Source organism: Hyla sarda, chromosome 4 (genome assembly GCF_029499605.1).
Source record: "Hyla sarda isolate aHylSar1 chromosome 4, aHylSar1.hap1, whole genome shotgun sequence".
Lineage (NCBI taxonomy): Eukaryota > Metazoa > Chordata > Amphibia > Anura > Hylidae > Hyla > Hyla sarda.
Genome location: NC_079192.1, coordinates 131,055,194 through 131,072,725, shown reverse-complemented (window position 1 = coordinate 131,072,725; position 17,532 = coordinate 131,055,194). Strand labels below are relative to the sequence as shown.

The following is a 17,532-nucleotide window of genomic DNA, read 5'->3' as shown; positions in this document are numbered from 1 at the left end:
GCTCTAAACGAGTGGCCGGTGCAGCAGGGAGATCGCGGTAGGGGAGAAAATGTCTAGGGGCAGAGTACCCCTTTACACTATTATATGTAGTCTAATATTGCGACATTGTGGAGTTCCCTTACTGTTGGTTGTGGTGTAAGGCAAAGTAGTGGGTGCATGATGGAATTTGTAGTTTTTCATCACTTGAAGACCACAGGTTGGGAAAATATTGCCTTAGGGAATGATTATCTGATGTATAGTTTTTTTTGTTTTAGTTTTCTGCAAGATTTAAAGGGTTAACAGGGTAAGTTACGTAGGATGTTTTAGTTTAGTAGGTTATGTTTTTGTAATCAAGTAGCTTTGTTGATGCCAGTTAGAGATGTTTTCAAAGTCACTAGATGTAGATCAGAGAATCCATTGTGTCTGTAGTGTCTGGCTTGCATAGGTTGGTAATAATCAATTTTGGGCACTAGATGGAGCTGTGACTCTGCACTAACTGCCGCTATGGGTTCATTTTAGGTGATTTTACAGTTGAGTGTTCGTTTTTATGTCTGTCCATTGATTTATAAATGATCTGTATATTCCTATAAAAACAGGTGTTTTGCTGCTGTCATCGTTTTTCTATTTATTATGAAAGCAGTAGTATTCTATCTAATGTAAGAGTCTGTTTTTTGACTGATTACTATGGGTATTTATGGGACTTCTTCATGTCACCAGAACAATAGTACCTGACCCCATCGTTCTGGAGGATTCTGAACTCAAACATATGGCAGTGTTTTCCAAACAATGTGCCTTCACTTGTTGCAAAACGGCAGCCTTTGGCTGTGCAGGCATGCTGGGAGTGGTAGTTTTGCAACAGCTGGAGGCACAATGTTTAGAAAACAAAGATATTGGGATGCAAAACCCAAGAGAAAAAAGTTGCAGCAGAACAAAATATCTTAAAAACAATACTTTATTAAAAACAAAAAAGGTGTTAAAGGGGTACTCCTGTGGAAAACTTTTTTATTTTATTTCCTCTGTAGCCCCTAAAAAGTAAAGGAAGGATTAAGATTTATTAATAGAAGTCATTTACAAATCTGTTTCACTTTCTGGCACCAGTTGATTTAAAAAAGTTTTCCACGGGAGTACCCCTTTAACCCCTTAACGATGCAGGACGTAAATGTATGTCCTGGTGAGCTTGTACTTAACGCACCAGGACGTACATTTACGTCCTATGCATAATTGCGAGCATCAGAGCAATGCTCGCGTCATGCGATCGTGCGGATCGCGTGGATGTCCGCCATTAACCCCTCAGATGCCGTGATCAATACAGATCATGGCATCTGCAGCATCGCAGTCACTAAAATGGATGATCGGATCGCCGCAGTGCTGCCGCGGCGATCCGATCATCCAGAACAGCAGACGGAGGTCCCCTCACCTGCCTCCGCTGCCTTCTATGGGCCTTCTGCTCTGGTCTGCGATTGAGCAGACCAGAATAGAAGATGACCAATAATACTGATCTGTGCTATGTCCCATGCATAGCACTGAACAGTTTTAGCAATCAAATGATTGCTATTAAAGTGTAAAATTAAAAGTAAAAAAAAAAAATTAAAAACCCCCCAATAAATACGTACATTGTCCCATTTTCCATATTTCACCCCCAAAAAAGTGTTAAAAAAATAAATAATTTAAATTTTATATACATATTTGGTATCGCCGCGTGCGTAATTATCTCAACTATTAAAATAAAATGTTAATGATACCGTACGGTGAACGGCGTGAACGTGTAAAAAAAAAATATTTGCTTTTTTTATGAAATTTTATTCCAAAAAAAGTTACAAAAAATGTATTAAAAGTTTTATATAAGCAAATATGGTATCAATAAAAAAGTACAGATCACGGCGCAAAAAATGAGCCCTCATACCGCCGTTTATACGGAAAAATTAAAGTTATAGGTCTTCAAAATAGGGAGATTTTAAACGTACTAATTTGGTTAAACAGTTTGCGATTTTTTTTTTTTTTTTTTTAAGCGGAACAGTAATAGAAAAGTATGTTATCATGGGTATCATTTTAATTGTATTGACCCAAAGAATAAAGAACACATGTCATTTTTGCCGTAAATTGTACGGCATGAAAACGAAACCTTCCAAAATTAGCTAAATGGCGGTTTTCTTTTTAATTTCCCCAAACAAATAGTATTTTTTTGGTTGCGCCATACATTTTATGGTAAAGTGAGTGATGGCATTACAACGGACAACTGGTCGCGCAAAAAACAAGCCCTCATATTAGTCTGTGGATGAAAATATAAGAGAGTTATGATTTTTTTGAAGGCGAGGAGGAAAAAATGAAAACGTAAAAATAAAATTGTCTGAATCGGCTGAGTCCTTAAGGGGTTAAAGATATCCAACACATTGTATGGAGGACTACAAAAATCAGCAACTAGTAAAAAGGGAGCTCAGGCAACCAGGTGGATAGTGTGGATAGTAAATACAATAATGCATGTAATTCAACACTGCAAGTCATCTATATATATATATATATATATATATATATAAAACTCCACGTGTGTGTATGTTCCACAATAACGTACAAAGATATTAACATGAAACTTGGCACACATGTTACTTATATGTCAATAACAAACATAGGATAGGTGATTTAACCATTACTCACCCCCATTTGACGGGGTCGGGGTTTTTGTTTAAAGTCCCATGCAAATCAATGGGAAATTTAAGTTCCAACATAACTTCCCAAATAAAAAGATATGATAGTTAAATTAACCTTACCTACACCCTTATATAAAAGATGGGTTTTTGTTTCAAGTCCCATGCAAGTATATGGGACTTAGTCCACAAGCTCTGCTCTGCATCTCCTGGTGAATGTGTCAGTCCGGCTTGCAAGCCACACCCCATCTCACAAAGACATGCCCACTGTTTAAGTGCCCCCCTTTATTCTCTACCCTTTTTGTGCATTGGACTGGCTTTCAAATCACGCCCAGTCCCATAAAGCCATGTCCCCTTCTATTTTTAGCTTACAATATCTTCATCACAAATCAGTCCCATCTGAGGATGGGATAGGGGGTCGGGATATGACAACAATAAATGAGGATGGGATATTAAGTCAAAAGCTTCCTCCTTTTGTTGATTTTCCTCCCCAACGAGGATTAGGAAGGAAAAACCGGGAAATCAGCTAGTGTGTGTGTGTGTATATGTATATGTGTGTTTGTGTGTGTATATATATATATATATATAAATATAATAGCGAATTGCTGTAGATTTCATCTTTTACATTGCAAAGGGTGAAATCTGCAAAAATTCACATTAGAATCTGCATGTAGATGGTGAACACAGATTCTGTCCATGCCATAAAAACAGAGCTGAACAGTCCAATTCACAACTTTGAATGGGGTCTGTCTGGTGTTCATTGTTTTGCAGGATTTGAGCGTTATGAAAATCATTTGCAGTATTTTTTTTCTCTGCTCGTGTCCCCTTTTACTTAAAGGGGTACTCCGCTGCTCAGGAGCTTGTGACGTCATAGCCCTGCCCCTTCACGATGTCAGTCTGTTTGTTCCAAATGCTGAGCAGCGGAGTACTCCTTTAATGCAACTCCTTGAACCGTTCTCCAAAGCTGATGTGATCGAGGCCTAAGAAAACAATGTACAAACCCATTAAATTAAAAGCATTCTCTACTGAATTGTAGGTTTTGATATATATTTTACATTAGCACTTGGCAATATAACAACTTTATTTATGAAAGGCTTAGAGTAGATATGTATCTTTTTATATCTAAAGTATTGTGATGTACAACCTGCTAATGTGATACATGTTACTTACACTATAAAAATAGCCTTTTCTTATATTTTTGTACATAGAATTCATCACTTCGTCACACTGTACAGTCAGAAAGTTGGGATAAAGGCCGCTGTGCTGCTAAAGACCCTCTGGGGAGACTATTATCTCAATTCCAAGGCCAAGAAGATAATGAAGGGGGCTCAGGTAATACTTGGCACATGGTCAGTGTGTTTGGCTTTTCTCTTCACATGAATTTATTCACAAAAATGTAATATTTTTTTCTTAGTAAAAAAAAATAAAATCAAATACATTTAATGTGGAAACTTGATTTTTATAAACACATTTTTTATGTGGTTTTGCTGTTTTTTTGATAGCTTTTTCTAAAGATTCCACAAATATTGACTTTTATTGGGAAAATACATATCATGTATTGACATTAAAATTTTTGAGACAGATTTCAAATTTCCACTGAAATCAATGTATTATGGATTTCGTGCAGGTTTTGGTTGAAAATCTGCATTAAAATCCATGTAAAAAACTCACTGTAAACATATTACTTAAAAGGATATTCTTATCATAAAAGATATCCCCTTCCCGCAAGATAGAGAAAACTGGCTGGTCAGTGGAGGTGGGTGGCCACTGCTGGGACTCTGAATGTTCTCTAAATTAATGAAGCAGCAGCGTGTGGCCAGCATGACATTCATTTTTACGAACATTGCTGGGGATAATTTTCCTAATTTCATATGCTTGAAGGGAGTACTACCCCTGACAATCAGCTTCATACACATTATATATATATATATAATATGGATAGGGCATGACTTTTTTGTGGGTTGGTAATACCCGTTTGAGGGTAGGGTCATGCGTATCGTATTTTGCTGCGTATTTGCGGACAGGTATTTTCCTACCATTGATGTTAATGGGTAGCAAAATCAGCTTTGTATTTTGCTACCTATAGATTTCAGTGGGTAGAAAAATGCGCAGCAGCAAAATATGACACGTGACCCTACCCTAAAGGGGCATTCTGCCATTGAAAATAACTTGTTCAATTGAAATTTTTACAAAATTTTATTTTGATGCAAAACATGCCCCAGAGTTTAGTTCTAGTTTCCATTTGCATATTCTAACAGAAAATACACTGCTCAAAAATATAAAGGAAACACTTAAACAACACAATGTAACTCCAAGTCATTCACACTTCTGTGAAATCACACTGTCCACTCAGGAAGCAACACTGATTGACAATCAATTTCACATGCTGTTGTGCAAATGGGACAGACAACAGGTGGAGAATATAGGAAATTAGCAAGACACCCCTAATAAAGGAGGGGTTCGGCAGATGGTGACCACGGACCATTTCTCACTTCCAATGCTTCCTGGCTAATGTTTTGGTCACTTTTGAATGCTGACGGTGCTTTCACTCTAGTGGTAGCATGAGACAGAGTCTACAACCCACACAAGTGGCTCAGATAGGGCAGCTCATCCAGGATGGCACATCAATGCGAGTTGGGGCAAGAAGGTTTGCAGTGTCTGTCAGCGTAGTGTCCAGAGCATAATGGCGCTACCAGGAGACAGGCCAGTACATCAGGAGATGTGGAAGAGGCCGTAGGAGGGCGACAACCTAAAAGTAGTACCGCTACCTCCGCCTTTGTGCAAGGAGGTGCAGGAGGAGCGCTGCCAGAGCCCTGTAAAATCATCTCCAGCAGGCCACAAATGTGCATGTGTTCACTCAAATGGTCAGAAACAGACTCCATGAGTGCCTGACGTCTACAGATGGGGGTTGTGCTTACAGCCCAACACCGTGCAGGACGTTTGGCATTTGCCAGGGAACACCAAGATTGGCAAATTCGCCACTGGCACCCTGTGCTCTTCACAGATGAAAGCAGGTTCTTACTGAGTACATGTGAGAGGAGACGTGACGTGAGAGTCTGGAGACGCTGTGGAGAATGTTCTGCTGCCTGACCGGTTTGGCAGTGGGTCAGTAATGGTGTGGGGTGGCATTTCTTTGGGGGGCCGCACAGCTCTCCATGTGCTTGCCAGAGGTAGCCTGACTGCCATTAGGTACCGAGATGAGATCCGCAGACCCCTTGTGAGACCATATGCTGGTGCGGTTGGCCCTGGGTTCCTCCTAATGCAAGACAATGCTAGACCTCAATGTGGCTGGAGTGTGCCACCAGTTCCTGCAAGAGGAAGGCATTGATGCTATGGACTGGCCCGCCCGTCCGTCCCCCAGACCTGAATCCGACTGAGCACATCTGGGACATCATGTCTCGCTTCATCCACCAACGCCACGTTGTACCACAGACTGTCCAGGTGTTGGCGGATGCTTTAGTCCAGGTCTGGGAGGACATCCCTCAGGAGACCATCCGCCACCTCATCAGGAGCATGCCCAGGCATTGTAGGGAGGTCATACGGGCACGTGGAGGCCACACACACTACTGAGCCTCATTTTGAATTGTTTTAAGGACATTACATCAAAGTTGGATCAGCCTGTAGTGTGGTTTTACACTTTGATTTTGAGTGTGACTCCATATCCAGACCTCCATGGGTTGATCAATTTGATTTCCATTGATAATTTTTGTGTGACTTTGTTGTCAGCACATTCAACTATGTAAAGACAAAAGTATTTCATACAATTAGTTTATTCATTCAGATCTAGGATGTGTTATCTTAAGGTTCCCTTTATTTTTTTTGAGCAATGTATATAGGTATGGAGGTATAATAATAGACTTTCTTATGTTATAATTCAGGGTCTTATTTGTTTTTTTTCAAATTTGTAAAAATTGTTTAGCACAAGGGTCATGTGTCTTATTAGATACATTTCCTTTGGTCTTGTGAGTTAACGTTCTAATATTATGCCCTTTCACTGGTTATTGTTTTTTTTATTTTCTCTTTAATTGTAGCGAGAGTGTTGTCAAATATTGGTCATAGATGACTGACATATATTTAAGTATTTTCTTTTCCTTCTTCTCTCCTAACTAATGGTTTCTCCGAGAGCCAACCATAGCTAATAAAACCTGAGAGCTAAATGTCTGGTGATTGATGACTCCTGTAAATGGCCTCTGTCACTATACTGGTAAAAATAGCAATGCTAATGTTTTCCATGGAGACTTCTCATTTCTGTGGCCTGCAGCCCAATTCTAGGTCTGAGCAGGAAAAACCGTATTGAACACAAACAACACACAATGGTGTATACCCTGGATTTATGTGGGGGATTCTCCTTCATACTTAGTGACTGATGGTGTTTAGGTGTATTACACCTAATAATCCTGACAAACATTAGAACACTTAACTAAAGACACTTTCTCATCTCACATTTCTTTGTATTGGTTACCATTCTACATTAATATTCTGATCTCCTTATGCTATTCCATTGTTATTCCTGCTGAAGATATAGCAATAAATTGACAGTGTGGCGTTACCAGTCTCCTTGTTAACAAGGCGGGCATAGTAAAAGACTGTCAGCTCTGTTTGTAGGGACATGGCCAATTGACAGGGAGAATGGTTATGTCCATTTTTATCTGTTGATTCCTCTCCAGTTGGAATAACTAAAATCTGCACTCTAAAGTTTTTTTCATGAGGAATGAGTTTACAAATGACAAGTCTTATTTAAAGCATTAATGACCTTTCAAAAGACTTTTGATATGTCAAACGTTTTTATCAGTCGGGGTCTGGATGTTTGCACCCCCCACTGATCACTAGTACAAATCAGAAAAAGCGTGTGGCTGGATGCTTCTCTTCCTGGCTCCCTGCTCTTACTGTCTCACTGCAAGGGATTAAAGGAGATCTCCGGTACTTAAAGGGGTACTCCGGTGGAAAACAATCTTTTTTTCTTTTTTTTTTTTTTAAATCAACTGGTGCCAGAAAGTTAAACAGATCTGTAAATTACTTCTATTTAAAAATCGTAATCCTTCCTGTACTTAGCTGCTGTATGCTCCACAGGAAGTTATTTTCTTTTTAAAATGTTTCTGTCTGACCACAGAGCTCTCTGCTGACACCTCTGTCCATGTCAGGAACTACCCGGAACAGAATAGATTTGCTATGGGAATTTGCTCCTGCTCTGGACAGATCCTGACATGGAAAGAGGGGTCAGCAGAGAGCACTGGTGTTAGACAGAAAAGAACTATACAACTTCCTCTGTAGTATACAGCACTGATAAGTACTGGAAGGATTAAGGTTTTTAAATAGAAGTAATTTACAAATCTGTTTAACTTTCTGGCGACAATTAAATAAAAAAAAAAATAGTTTGCCACTGAAGTACCCCTTTAAGTTGTTATCCCCTGTCCACAGGATACAGGATAAGTGTCTTAACGCGGAGAGTCCGACCGCTAAGACCTCCCCGCAATCTCCTGCCCTGCACCCCTGCTCTCCTCATTCTCAGAGCCACCTCTGCTCTGTGCACAGATTACTTCCGACCACAGCGCAAAGCCCCCTCCATGTATCTCTATTGGAGAGCACTAGTGTATCTTTGACTTTCCCATAGAGATACATGGAGGGGCGTGGTTGACAGTAATCGATGCATGTAGTGGACGTCGCTCCGTACTTGAGGAGCACCAGGGTGTCTGGCAGGAGTCCCAGTCGTCTGACTTCCCCCGCTATCAGACACTTATCCCCTATTCTGTGAATAGCTGATAAGAACTTATTTGTATTAATACTAATTTGTATTTTAAATAACACTATCACCGCCAAGATCTATAACTTACAGATATTGGCCCGAATTTACTGACAGGATTCCTACTCTTTTTTTGTCGGGTTTTGCGCCTAAATTCTGTCGCATGGACCATGCGACAGAATGTGTGACGGAAAAAGCCTGACAGGATCAGAATCACTCAGAGTAAAAAAAAAATAACTACAAAATGGGAGTGGTTTTCAACAAAAGGGGCTTGTTCCCTACATTTCATCCCAAATGGCTCGTCTTTTCTGAAATTCATGTGATTTTTCTTGGAAGAAAACCCTACACTTTAAAGCATGTATAAAGCTTCCAAAAGCGGAGTAAATTAGTAAGTACCATGGGGAAAAAAAAGGTCGGGACAACAAAAAACACAACAAAACCTACACTCCACTCTTAGTAAATCAGGGCCATAGTGTTATCACTAATTGTTCTGATTTCAGCGTACTTTTGTGTATTTCACCCCTGACAGGTAGTTGTGTAATCCTGTCTTTTTCTATGAGATATTGTATCAGCAGCTCCCTGGCTCCTCCCTATGTCCCAAGACAAGGCATTATCCTCTGCTGTGTCAGAAGACCTGGCTGGATGTTGTCTCTGAGCTGATGCACCACCCCCTGAATGATGTCACCTCTTCTGACCAGTCCCTTTAACCTAAATCAGTGTTTTCCAATCAGGGTGCCTCTAGCTGTTGCAAAACTACAACTCCCAGCATCCCCGGACAGCCGTTGGCTGTCCGGGCATGCTGGGTGTTGTAGTTTTGCAACAGCTGGAGGCACCCTGATTGGGAAACACTGGCCTACATCATAATCTCCCTGTCATATATACATTTATACCTTTGTTGGGACGTTTAGGCTTTGTACGCACATGGTGTCATATTAGTGACACTGTTTCGGTACCGCACACATTTTTGCTGCATTTTTACAGAAATTTTAAAATGGCAACAGCTCTGTGTAAGGTACTGGCAGAAACAATTTTGGAGTTCGGGAGAAATCTGAAATACTTTGGCAAAACCGTATTGTGAGAACATATGAATGGGGGCATTGTTGGACCCAGGTGCTGCCACATCAAAAAGGAATTTATGGCTAACAGCCATGTCTGTAAAAATTTATAAAAATAAAATCTTTGGGCAGGGCCGCACAGATGTGGAGGTTCATATGTAAGAGAGATGGTCTCTTTTTGTGTTCTTTAAATCCTATTGTCTAATACCACCCCCTCTACTAGACGTAACACAGTATCTTAGGCCCCTTTCACACTATAAAGATCCGTTGTAAACATCTGTTAGAAAAGCTTTAAAAGCGGATGTTAAACGTCCGTTACAAAATCCCATTCAAGTCTAAGTGATTTTTTGATTTTCCGTTATGAACCGTTATAGCCTGTCATCAATAACGGACGTTATCATTTTTCTTCCGTCACAAACGGGTAAATTAACGGACGTTATTTTTAACATTGAAGTCTATGGCTGACGGATGAGCCTTTATGTCATCCGTTTGCACCTGGTTTATAATATCCGTTATTACTTGTGAGCATGCTCAGAAGAGGCGACATCAGCTGACTCCTGCAGTGCTGAGGGACTACGACTACTCCCATTATGGAACAGACTACTTTCCATGATGGGAGTAGTAATTCCCCGGCTGCGAGAATCTGCCGGTGGCTGGGGAGGCTAGATATATAGGCTATATGTCCGCTCCCCCCCCTGCAACGCTATATATCTTGACCCCACAGCGCTTTTAATATACATATGGCCCTCGCTGCCACTCAGAATGTTCATTTAAAAAAAAAAGAAAAAAAACGCACAGAGCCCTTATTGGCTCCTCAGTACCGGACATTCAGGGCTCCCTGCGGAGGATTTAAAAATGAAAGTAAAAACACACTGATACATCGCAGGGTTGCGGACCATGCCACCCGCTCCCCTGCCTAATAACTTCTGATCAGAAGTGAGACCCGGTGTGATCAATCCCTCAGCCTGTGTACTACAACCCCCATGATGGAACAGACTCTGTTCCATGATGGAGGTTGTAGTACAAACACTAATGTAGCCTCCCCAGCTGTCTGCAGACTCCCGCAGCCGGGGAATTACTACTCCCATCATGGAAAAAAGTCTGTTCCATGATGGGAGTAGTACATGATGGATGTTATAATGGGTCTTAACGGATGAATATGCCCGTTATTTTGACGGAAGTTATTCAGCCGTTAGCACCCGTTATTTCATCCATTATTATACATCCGTTTTTACACAGAAAACTGTTGTTTAATAACGGATGAATGCTCATAGTTTAAAGGAGCCTTATGTTTTGGTAACTGTAGAGAACTGTGTATGTTCACGCTATGGAATCACCCGGCAATCTGAACATTATCTTCAGAACGCTGGGTTTGGGCATCTGTGGTCGTGACGTCATCATGCCCCTCCCCCTCCATTCATGTCTATGGGAGGGGACGTGACAGCTGTGGACCTCCCACGATTATCTTATCCCCTATCCTTTGGATAGGGGATAAGATGTCTAGTGGTGGAGTACCCCTTTAAGAAAAACTTGAGTGCAACATAGTTTTCAATAGTAATTTCTTTAAATTGTCATTACTCTTCTGACTAATCTTCATAATTGGCTTAGAGACACAACAGGTTTTGTTCTAGCAAATCTCACCGGGCATTGTATGGTTAACTTGACAATATGGCTGCCCAGCATGTAGTTGCGTCATTCCACACTTGGTCTGAAGATTGGGTGAGAAAGTTACATTAGGAGACACTAAGCACCCCGCCCCCCCCCCCCCCCCTCTATAAAAAGATCCTAAGGAAACCATTGCAATGTATTGTCAACCAAAGGAACACTTGCGAAGATATGCTTTCTGCCCCCACTTTTTTATTTTTGCTTGTTTTTTGCAGTAGTTGCGCTGTTGTAAGCTGCACCACTACTGCCAGGTGAGAACAGCTTCCTTTAAGTGCTTCTCATTAGTTTATAATTTAATATTCTGTGTATGTAAGTTCCGGTATTTTCCGCTTGGCTTATTGCCCTACAGTACATCTCAGTGTAACAACATGACAGCTGCATTAATGCTAATGATTACAATAATGGGGAATTAGGTACCGGACTGGGCAGCCACATTACAGATGGTTAAGAAAACCTAATAAGATTCCGATGAATGATAATTTAATACTTAAGTGCCACATGACAAATGAGAGGCTATAAGAATTGCAGTTCAGTTAAGAGAAACTGCCTTTTTTTTCAGGGTTTTTTTCGTTTACTTTTCCTTTTTATATTTTAAATTTTTTTTTTTTTTTTTTTTTTTTGCTAATACAAAGAAAATGTAAACCATAGACTAATCCCCAATGTAGTCACTGAATCAACGTTAACATAAGTAAACTCGCAAAAAGAATACATACGTTTACAGATCAAGGATATATTTTATTGATACAAATAAGCATATAAGACTAGACAATATTAAAATCACATACAAAATATTAATGATGTCCGCAGTGGACCAGAACTACAAGCGGTGGCTAAAGTAATTTACATAGAGCAAAATACAAGAGAAGGCATATTATTATCCCCCCTAGAGATATGTGGCATAAGCCACAAAGTTAACACAATTTGCGTGACCAAATAATAAAATAAAATAACAGAAATATCAAGTATAAATTATAAATGAACAGACATAAATCCCCAGTGGGAGAATAGCCTACATAGCCACACTCTCAACCTGATGTTTCGCTCACTGCTTCATCCAGGACCCGGATCAAATGGGAGGGCTAAGGGTGGGTCTACTCATTGCAGAAATGCTGCAGATTTTCTGTAACATCTGGCATGACATCAGCATCAGAACATCTACTTCAAATTGTGCATGTTTTTATGTATAAACATTCAGTGGTGTGCTGACAAGGCCAGAGCATAGGCAGGTACTGTTATTATATGGGTAGAGGAGCCTGGGCCTTCTACTGTAAGCGTTTACCGTATATACTCGAGTATAATTTTTTCGTGCTGAAAACGCCCCCCCTCGGCTTATACTCGAGTGAACTCTCCGCCTGTCAATCCCTTCATCAGTGATCTTGGACCTCCAGATGTTGCAAAACTACAACTCCCAGCAAACCAGGACAGCCATCAGCTGTCCGGGCATGCTGGGTGTTGTAGTTTTGAAACCTCAGGAGGTCCGCAGGTTGAAGACCACAGCGGCCTTCGTCATCAACCAGCCCCCCCCCCCCTTTTGTTTTGCACTCACCTCCCCTCGGCGGGAAGTTAGGGTGAGCTGGTCCGGGCCATCTATGCTGCAGGGACCGTCCGGTGGGGAGGATAAGCCGTTGCGGGCTGTCCATTTTCAACGGGGGGGGGGGGGTGAGGCCTCTTCTCCGCGCTTCGGGATTGACAGGCGGTGATGATGGGGGGGGGGGAGGGGGTCGGGGGGGGTCAAGATGATGACGATGGCCGCAGTGGTATTCAACCTGCGGACCTCCAGAGGTTTCAAAACTACAACTCCCAGCATGCCTGGACAGCCGATGGCTATCCGGACATGCTGGGACTTTTAGTTTTGCAACATCTGGAGGTCCGCAGGTTGAAGACCACTGATGAAGGGATTGACAGGCGGTGATGATGAAGGCGGGGATGATGACGGGGGTCTGGATGATGACGGGGGGATGATGTATTTCCCACCCTTGGCTTATAGTCGAGTCAATAACTTTTCCTGGGTTTTTGGGGTAAAATTAGGGGCCTCTGCTTATATTCGGGTCTGCTTATACTCGAGTATATATGGTATTTAAAAAAATAAATAAAATAGAAGACTATTTAAAAAACTTGTGTTAATGTAGGCTATTTTACTACATTGATAAGCCAGAACAATTAGACTGTTGTGCATAGGAATAAAGGTCCTGTGGGTATGTTTCATTATTATTACTCCTTCCTATCTTGTGTTGCCAATGATATCAGTGTAAACTTTGCCGGTCTTATTATTTATCGCTGTGCATTCCTTCTGATATAATATGTATAGTGCTGTTTGCCGCTGCTGTTTATCTGCCAATTCCCTCGGCACATTCGGTAATGCTTAATTTAAAGGAGTATTTTTCTTTATTGTGCAGAGCAAAGGAAAGAAACCTTTATTTGTGCAGCTCATCCTGGATAACATGTGGAGCCTTTACGATGCCGTTATGAAAAGGTCAGTGAGGCCCCAGAGCTATACGTCTCTGTATATATGTGTGTCTACAAGTTAATACACTGTGCATACACTACTGCTATTTATTGTTCTGTTTCCTAGGGAGAAAGAGAAAATTGACAAAATAGTTTCTTCTTTGGGGTTGAAAATCAGCGCTCGAGAATCCCGGCACTCGGACCCAAAGGTTCATGTGAATGCGATTTGCAGTCAGTGGCTTCCTATATCCCAGGCTGTGCTCAGTATCCTTTTTATAGTTACTATATGACCACTGGATATCTATAGGATGTCCTCAGTAGCTCCTTGTTTCTGTTCTTCAGCAGCATGAGCGTGCGCAGAAGCCAGGTTGTTTGGCTCCCTGCCACTGCAGGTACGCATAGCTCATCCAGACACAATGTCCGCTTCTAACAGACATTGGAACGGGGACTTGTTAATGAACACCTTCCAGTGATTAATATGAACGGATACAGATACGGATACATATCCTTTGGTGCTACGTAACGGAGCACTATTTGCTAATATCGTTTATGGCATTGGCCAATTATAGGTTGGACTGGTGGATTAGCAGCCGAGTGCACAGCCTGTGACACCACATCCCACCTTCCTTACCCCCCAATAGTTATATCCCTGATGACTTCACTACTCCTGGTGATTGAAACTTGTTGGGATAACTATGGTTACATATATAAGATGCTCTAAAGTCTCTGTTTTGGGGAGGGTATGTGATGTACTAATTTACTGTAAGATACGTTTTATATGCCATATTTTGAACAATTACTGTCTCTTATTAAATATGTAGCGTATTTAATAGTAGTAGGCTATTTGGGTTTTACCATACACACCTCACTTGTTATTTTGGAGCTTTTATGAGGAATATTTAGTAAAAGTTATGTTTTAATTGCACCTTCTATTAGGACACTTTGATTTTCAGGAAAAATTTTTTTTATATATCAACCTGCTACAGAATGTTAAACAGATCTGTAAATTACTTCTGTTAAAAAAAAAAAAAATCTTAATCCTTCCAGTAGTTATCAGCTGCTAAAGTTGAGTTGTCCTTTTTTTTCTGACAACAGTGCTCTCTGCTGACACCTATGGTTTGTCTCAGGAACTGTCCCCGAAGCATTAGAGGTTTGCTATGGATATTTGCTCCTACTCTAGACAGTTCCTGAGACAAGCAGAGGTGTCAGCAGAGAGCACTGTTGTCAGAGAAAAAAACAACTCTACTTCAGCAACTAATAACTACTGGAAGGATTAAGATTTTTTTTAATAGAAGTGATTTACAAATCTGTTTAACTTTCTGGAGCCAGTTGATGTTATATGTTATACTTTTCAGTGCTGAAACCAAGTATATATGGCTTTTAGCTCTTTTAAAGAAATATTCCAGCTGCTCCTGTTTGATCATGGCTACACTGCTACCTTTTGTGGCGTTTTAAAGCATTACTGTCAAAACTACTTTTGACATGTTGCTCAACAACTTGGCATATCTGATCGCATCTGGTCTCACTGCTGACTGAGACCTGCTAGGATCATGACATATAAGTGGGTTAGAATCGCAGTATTTCCGTTTCCAGAGGAACCCTGGTATTGTGTGACACAGTTTTACTGCAATTGCCTTGCAAGGAAAAGTTGACACAGAGCCCTAGCAGAAGTGTTTTCATTTTTCTTGTTCGCTCTTCATTGGGGGACACAGATACTGACCGTCCCACGCCAGGTTTATAAAAAAAAAAAAAAAAAATTTCTCTGACTGGAAAACGTCCTCTAGCGGCTGTTAATGGTATTGTGTTTTTTGTCGCTCCCTCTGTGGCAGCTCATAGCTATTACAGTTTTTTGCCCATAATATCTATTTTTATCAGATTAATATTTGCTAGGTCCTTTTCTGGTACTGTATATAGGGTCTGCCTTTTTTTCCCATATAGCGCTATCTGCACAATGTTTTTTTGCCCTATGCCTCTGCCATACCTAATTATGCAGAGTTCTCACTCTGTGAGGGAGCATGTGTGAACAGTGGTGGCGGGCTGTTACGTGGTCCCTGGAGAATCCGGGGTTACATTCCGTGCTTGGTTTCCCTTTACGCTGCAAACCATTCCATGTTTACTGTGCCCACAGCCGGTCCTAGTCTCTCCCTATCGGGACACTGCTCTGGTCCGGTGCCCTTACAGGGCCTTTGTGTTCCTGGTGGACACCTAGGGCCTTTTCGGGGTTCCTCCGACGGTCATCCATCAGGGGAGGTTTCTTGGCGTGTGCATACACTATGATTCTCTCCTTCACAGGTCACCGATCTCAGTGCGGCCAGTGCAAGGTGTCCTGTTGCATACTATAGACCCATAACAGTAAGCCAAACAGTGGTCTGTGTGGTTCCTCCACCGCCTGTCATTTCTCACATGCCTGATGTCTCTGCGGCTGGAGTTCCAGTACCCCACTACCAGTGCACGGTGTCCAAAGAAGTTCCCTGACGTGTCCTATGGACCCTTTACAGGGAGACGGGGATACCATCCATGGCTCCTCAGCCTCCCCCGATCTCCCAGGGTGGCAGGGATTCTATCCCTGCCTTCTAGGCCTCCCCGTCCTCCCACCTGCGACCAAGGTGACACAGTGATTGGTGATATGACTGTTGTTCCTTTTTGGCCAGCACCTGGAGGTGTACTCGTTCAGCCAGACTGTTGTCTGCACGGTTTCCAATGCAGCCGGTTTCCCATCCCTGGGCTGCCGCGTGCATGGCTGGGGTTTACAGTACCTTACTGCTGGTGGGAGAAATTTGGAAGAGGGTCCCCTGCAGGTACATGGGTCTGATGTTAGTCAGTCAGACTTTCTTTTGCTTGAGGGTCGCCCATCAAATCGGCCGCACTCCAGTACCCCAGTTTCGGTGGAAGGGTTCGCAGAAAAACATAGTAACATAGTTCATAAGGTTGAAAAAAGGCCAGAGTCCATTAAGTTCAACCTATAACCCTAATGAGTCCCTGCTGAGTTGATCCAGAGGAAGGCAAAAAACCCTCATACGCGAGGTAAAGATTCCTTTTCGACTCCAAATATGGCAGAATAGATCCCTGGATCAACCTTGTCCCTATAGGGATCAACCTTCTGTCCCTATTGATCTAGAATACATAACATGTAATGTTATTCTCCAAAAATGCATTCTTTTACCAAGTTAACCATGACCACCCCCTCTGGCAGAGAATTCCACAGTCTCACTGCTCTTACAGTAAAGAACCCCCCTGTCTGTGCTAGTGTAGAAACCTTCTTTCCTCTAAACGTAGAGGATGCCACCTTGTTCTAGATACAGTTCTGGGTATAAATAGATCATGGGAGAGATCTCTGTACGGTCCCCTGAGATATTTATACATAGTTATTAGGTCTCCCCTAAGCCTTCTTTTTTCTAAATTAAATAACCCTAATTCTGATAATTTTCTGGGTACTGTAGTCCTCCCATTCCCCGTATTACCCTGGTTGCCCGTCTTTGAACCTTCTCCAGCTCCACTATATCTTTCTTGTACACTTGTGCCCAGTACTGTACACAGTATTCTATGTGTGGTCTGACTAGTGATTTGTATAGTGGTAGAATTATTTCCTTGTCGTGGGCATCTATGCCCCTATTGATGCACCCCATGATTATATTAGCCTTGATAGCAGCTGCCAGACACTGGTCACTACAGCTAAATTTACTGTTAACTAAGACCCCTAAGTCTTTTTCCACATCAGTTGTCCCAAGTGTGCTCCCATTTAATAGATAATCCCAGTCCGGATTTTTCTTCCCCATGTGCATTACCTTACATTTATCAGTGTTGAACCGCATCTGCCACTTCCCAGCCGAAATCTCCAACCTATCCAGATCCATTTGTAACAGTGCACTGTCCGCTTTACAGAGTTTAGTATCATCTGCAAAGATTGCTACTTAACTATTCAACCCCTCTACAAGGTCATTAATGAATACTTAAATAGGACAAGACCCAAGACGGACCCCTGTGGTACCCCACTAGTAACAGTCAC

At 41.7% G+C, this 17,532-nt stretch overlaps 1 protein-coding gene across 4 annotated transcripts in view; it reads left to right on the top strand.

Moving 5' to 3' along the window:
- Positions 1 to 17,532, top strand: part of EFL1 (elongation factor like GTPase 1) — a 342,928-nt gene that overhangs the window by 27,915 nt on the left and 297,481 nt on the right. For all 4 annotated transcript variants that reach the window (XM_056572137.1, XM_056572135.1, XM_056572138.1 and 1 more), the window contains 3 exons: positions 3,830 to 3,953; positions 13,478 to 13,554; positions 13,654 to 13,790. In XM_056572137.1, the coding sequence (XP_056428112.1) occupies positions 3,830 to 3,953; positions 13,478 to 13,554; positions 13,654 to 13,790 (338 nt within the window). The remainder of the gene's footprint in view (positions 1 to 3,829; positions 3,954 to 13,477; positions 13,555 to 13,653; positions 13,791 to 17,532) is intronic.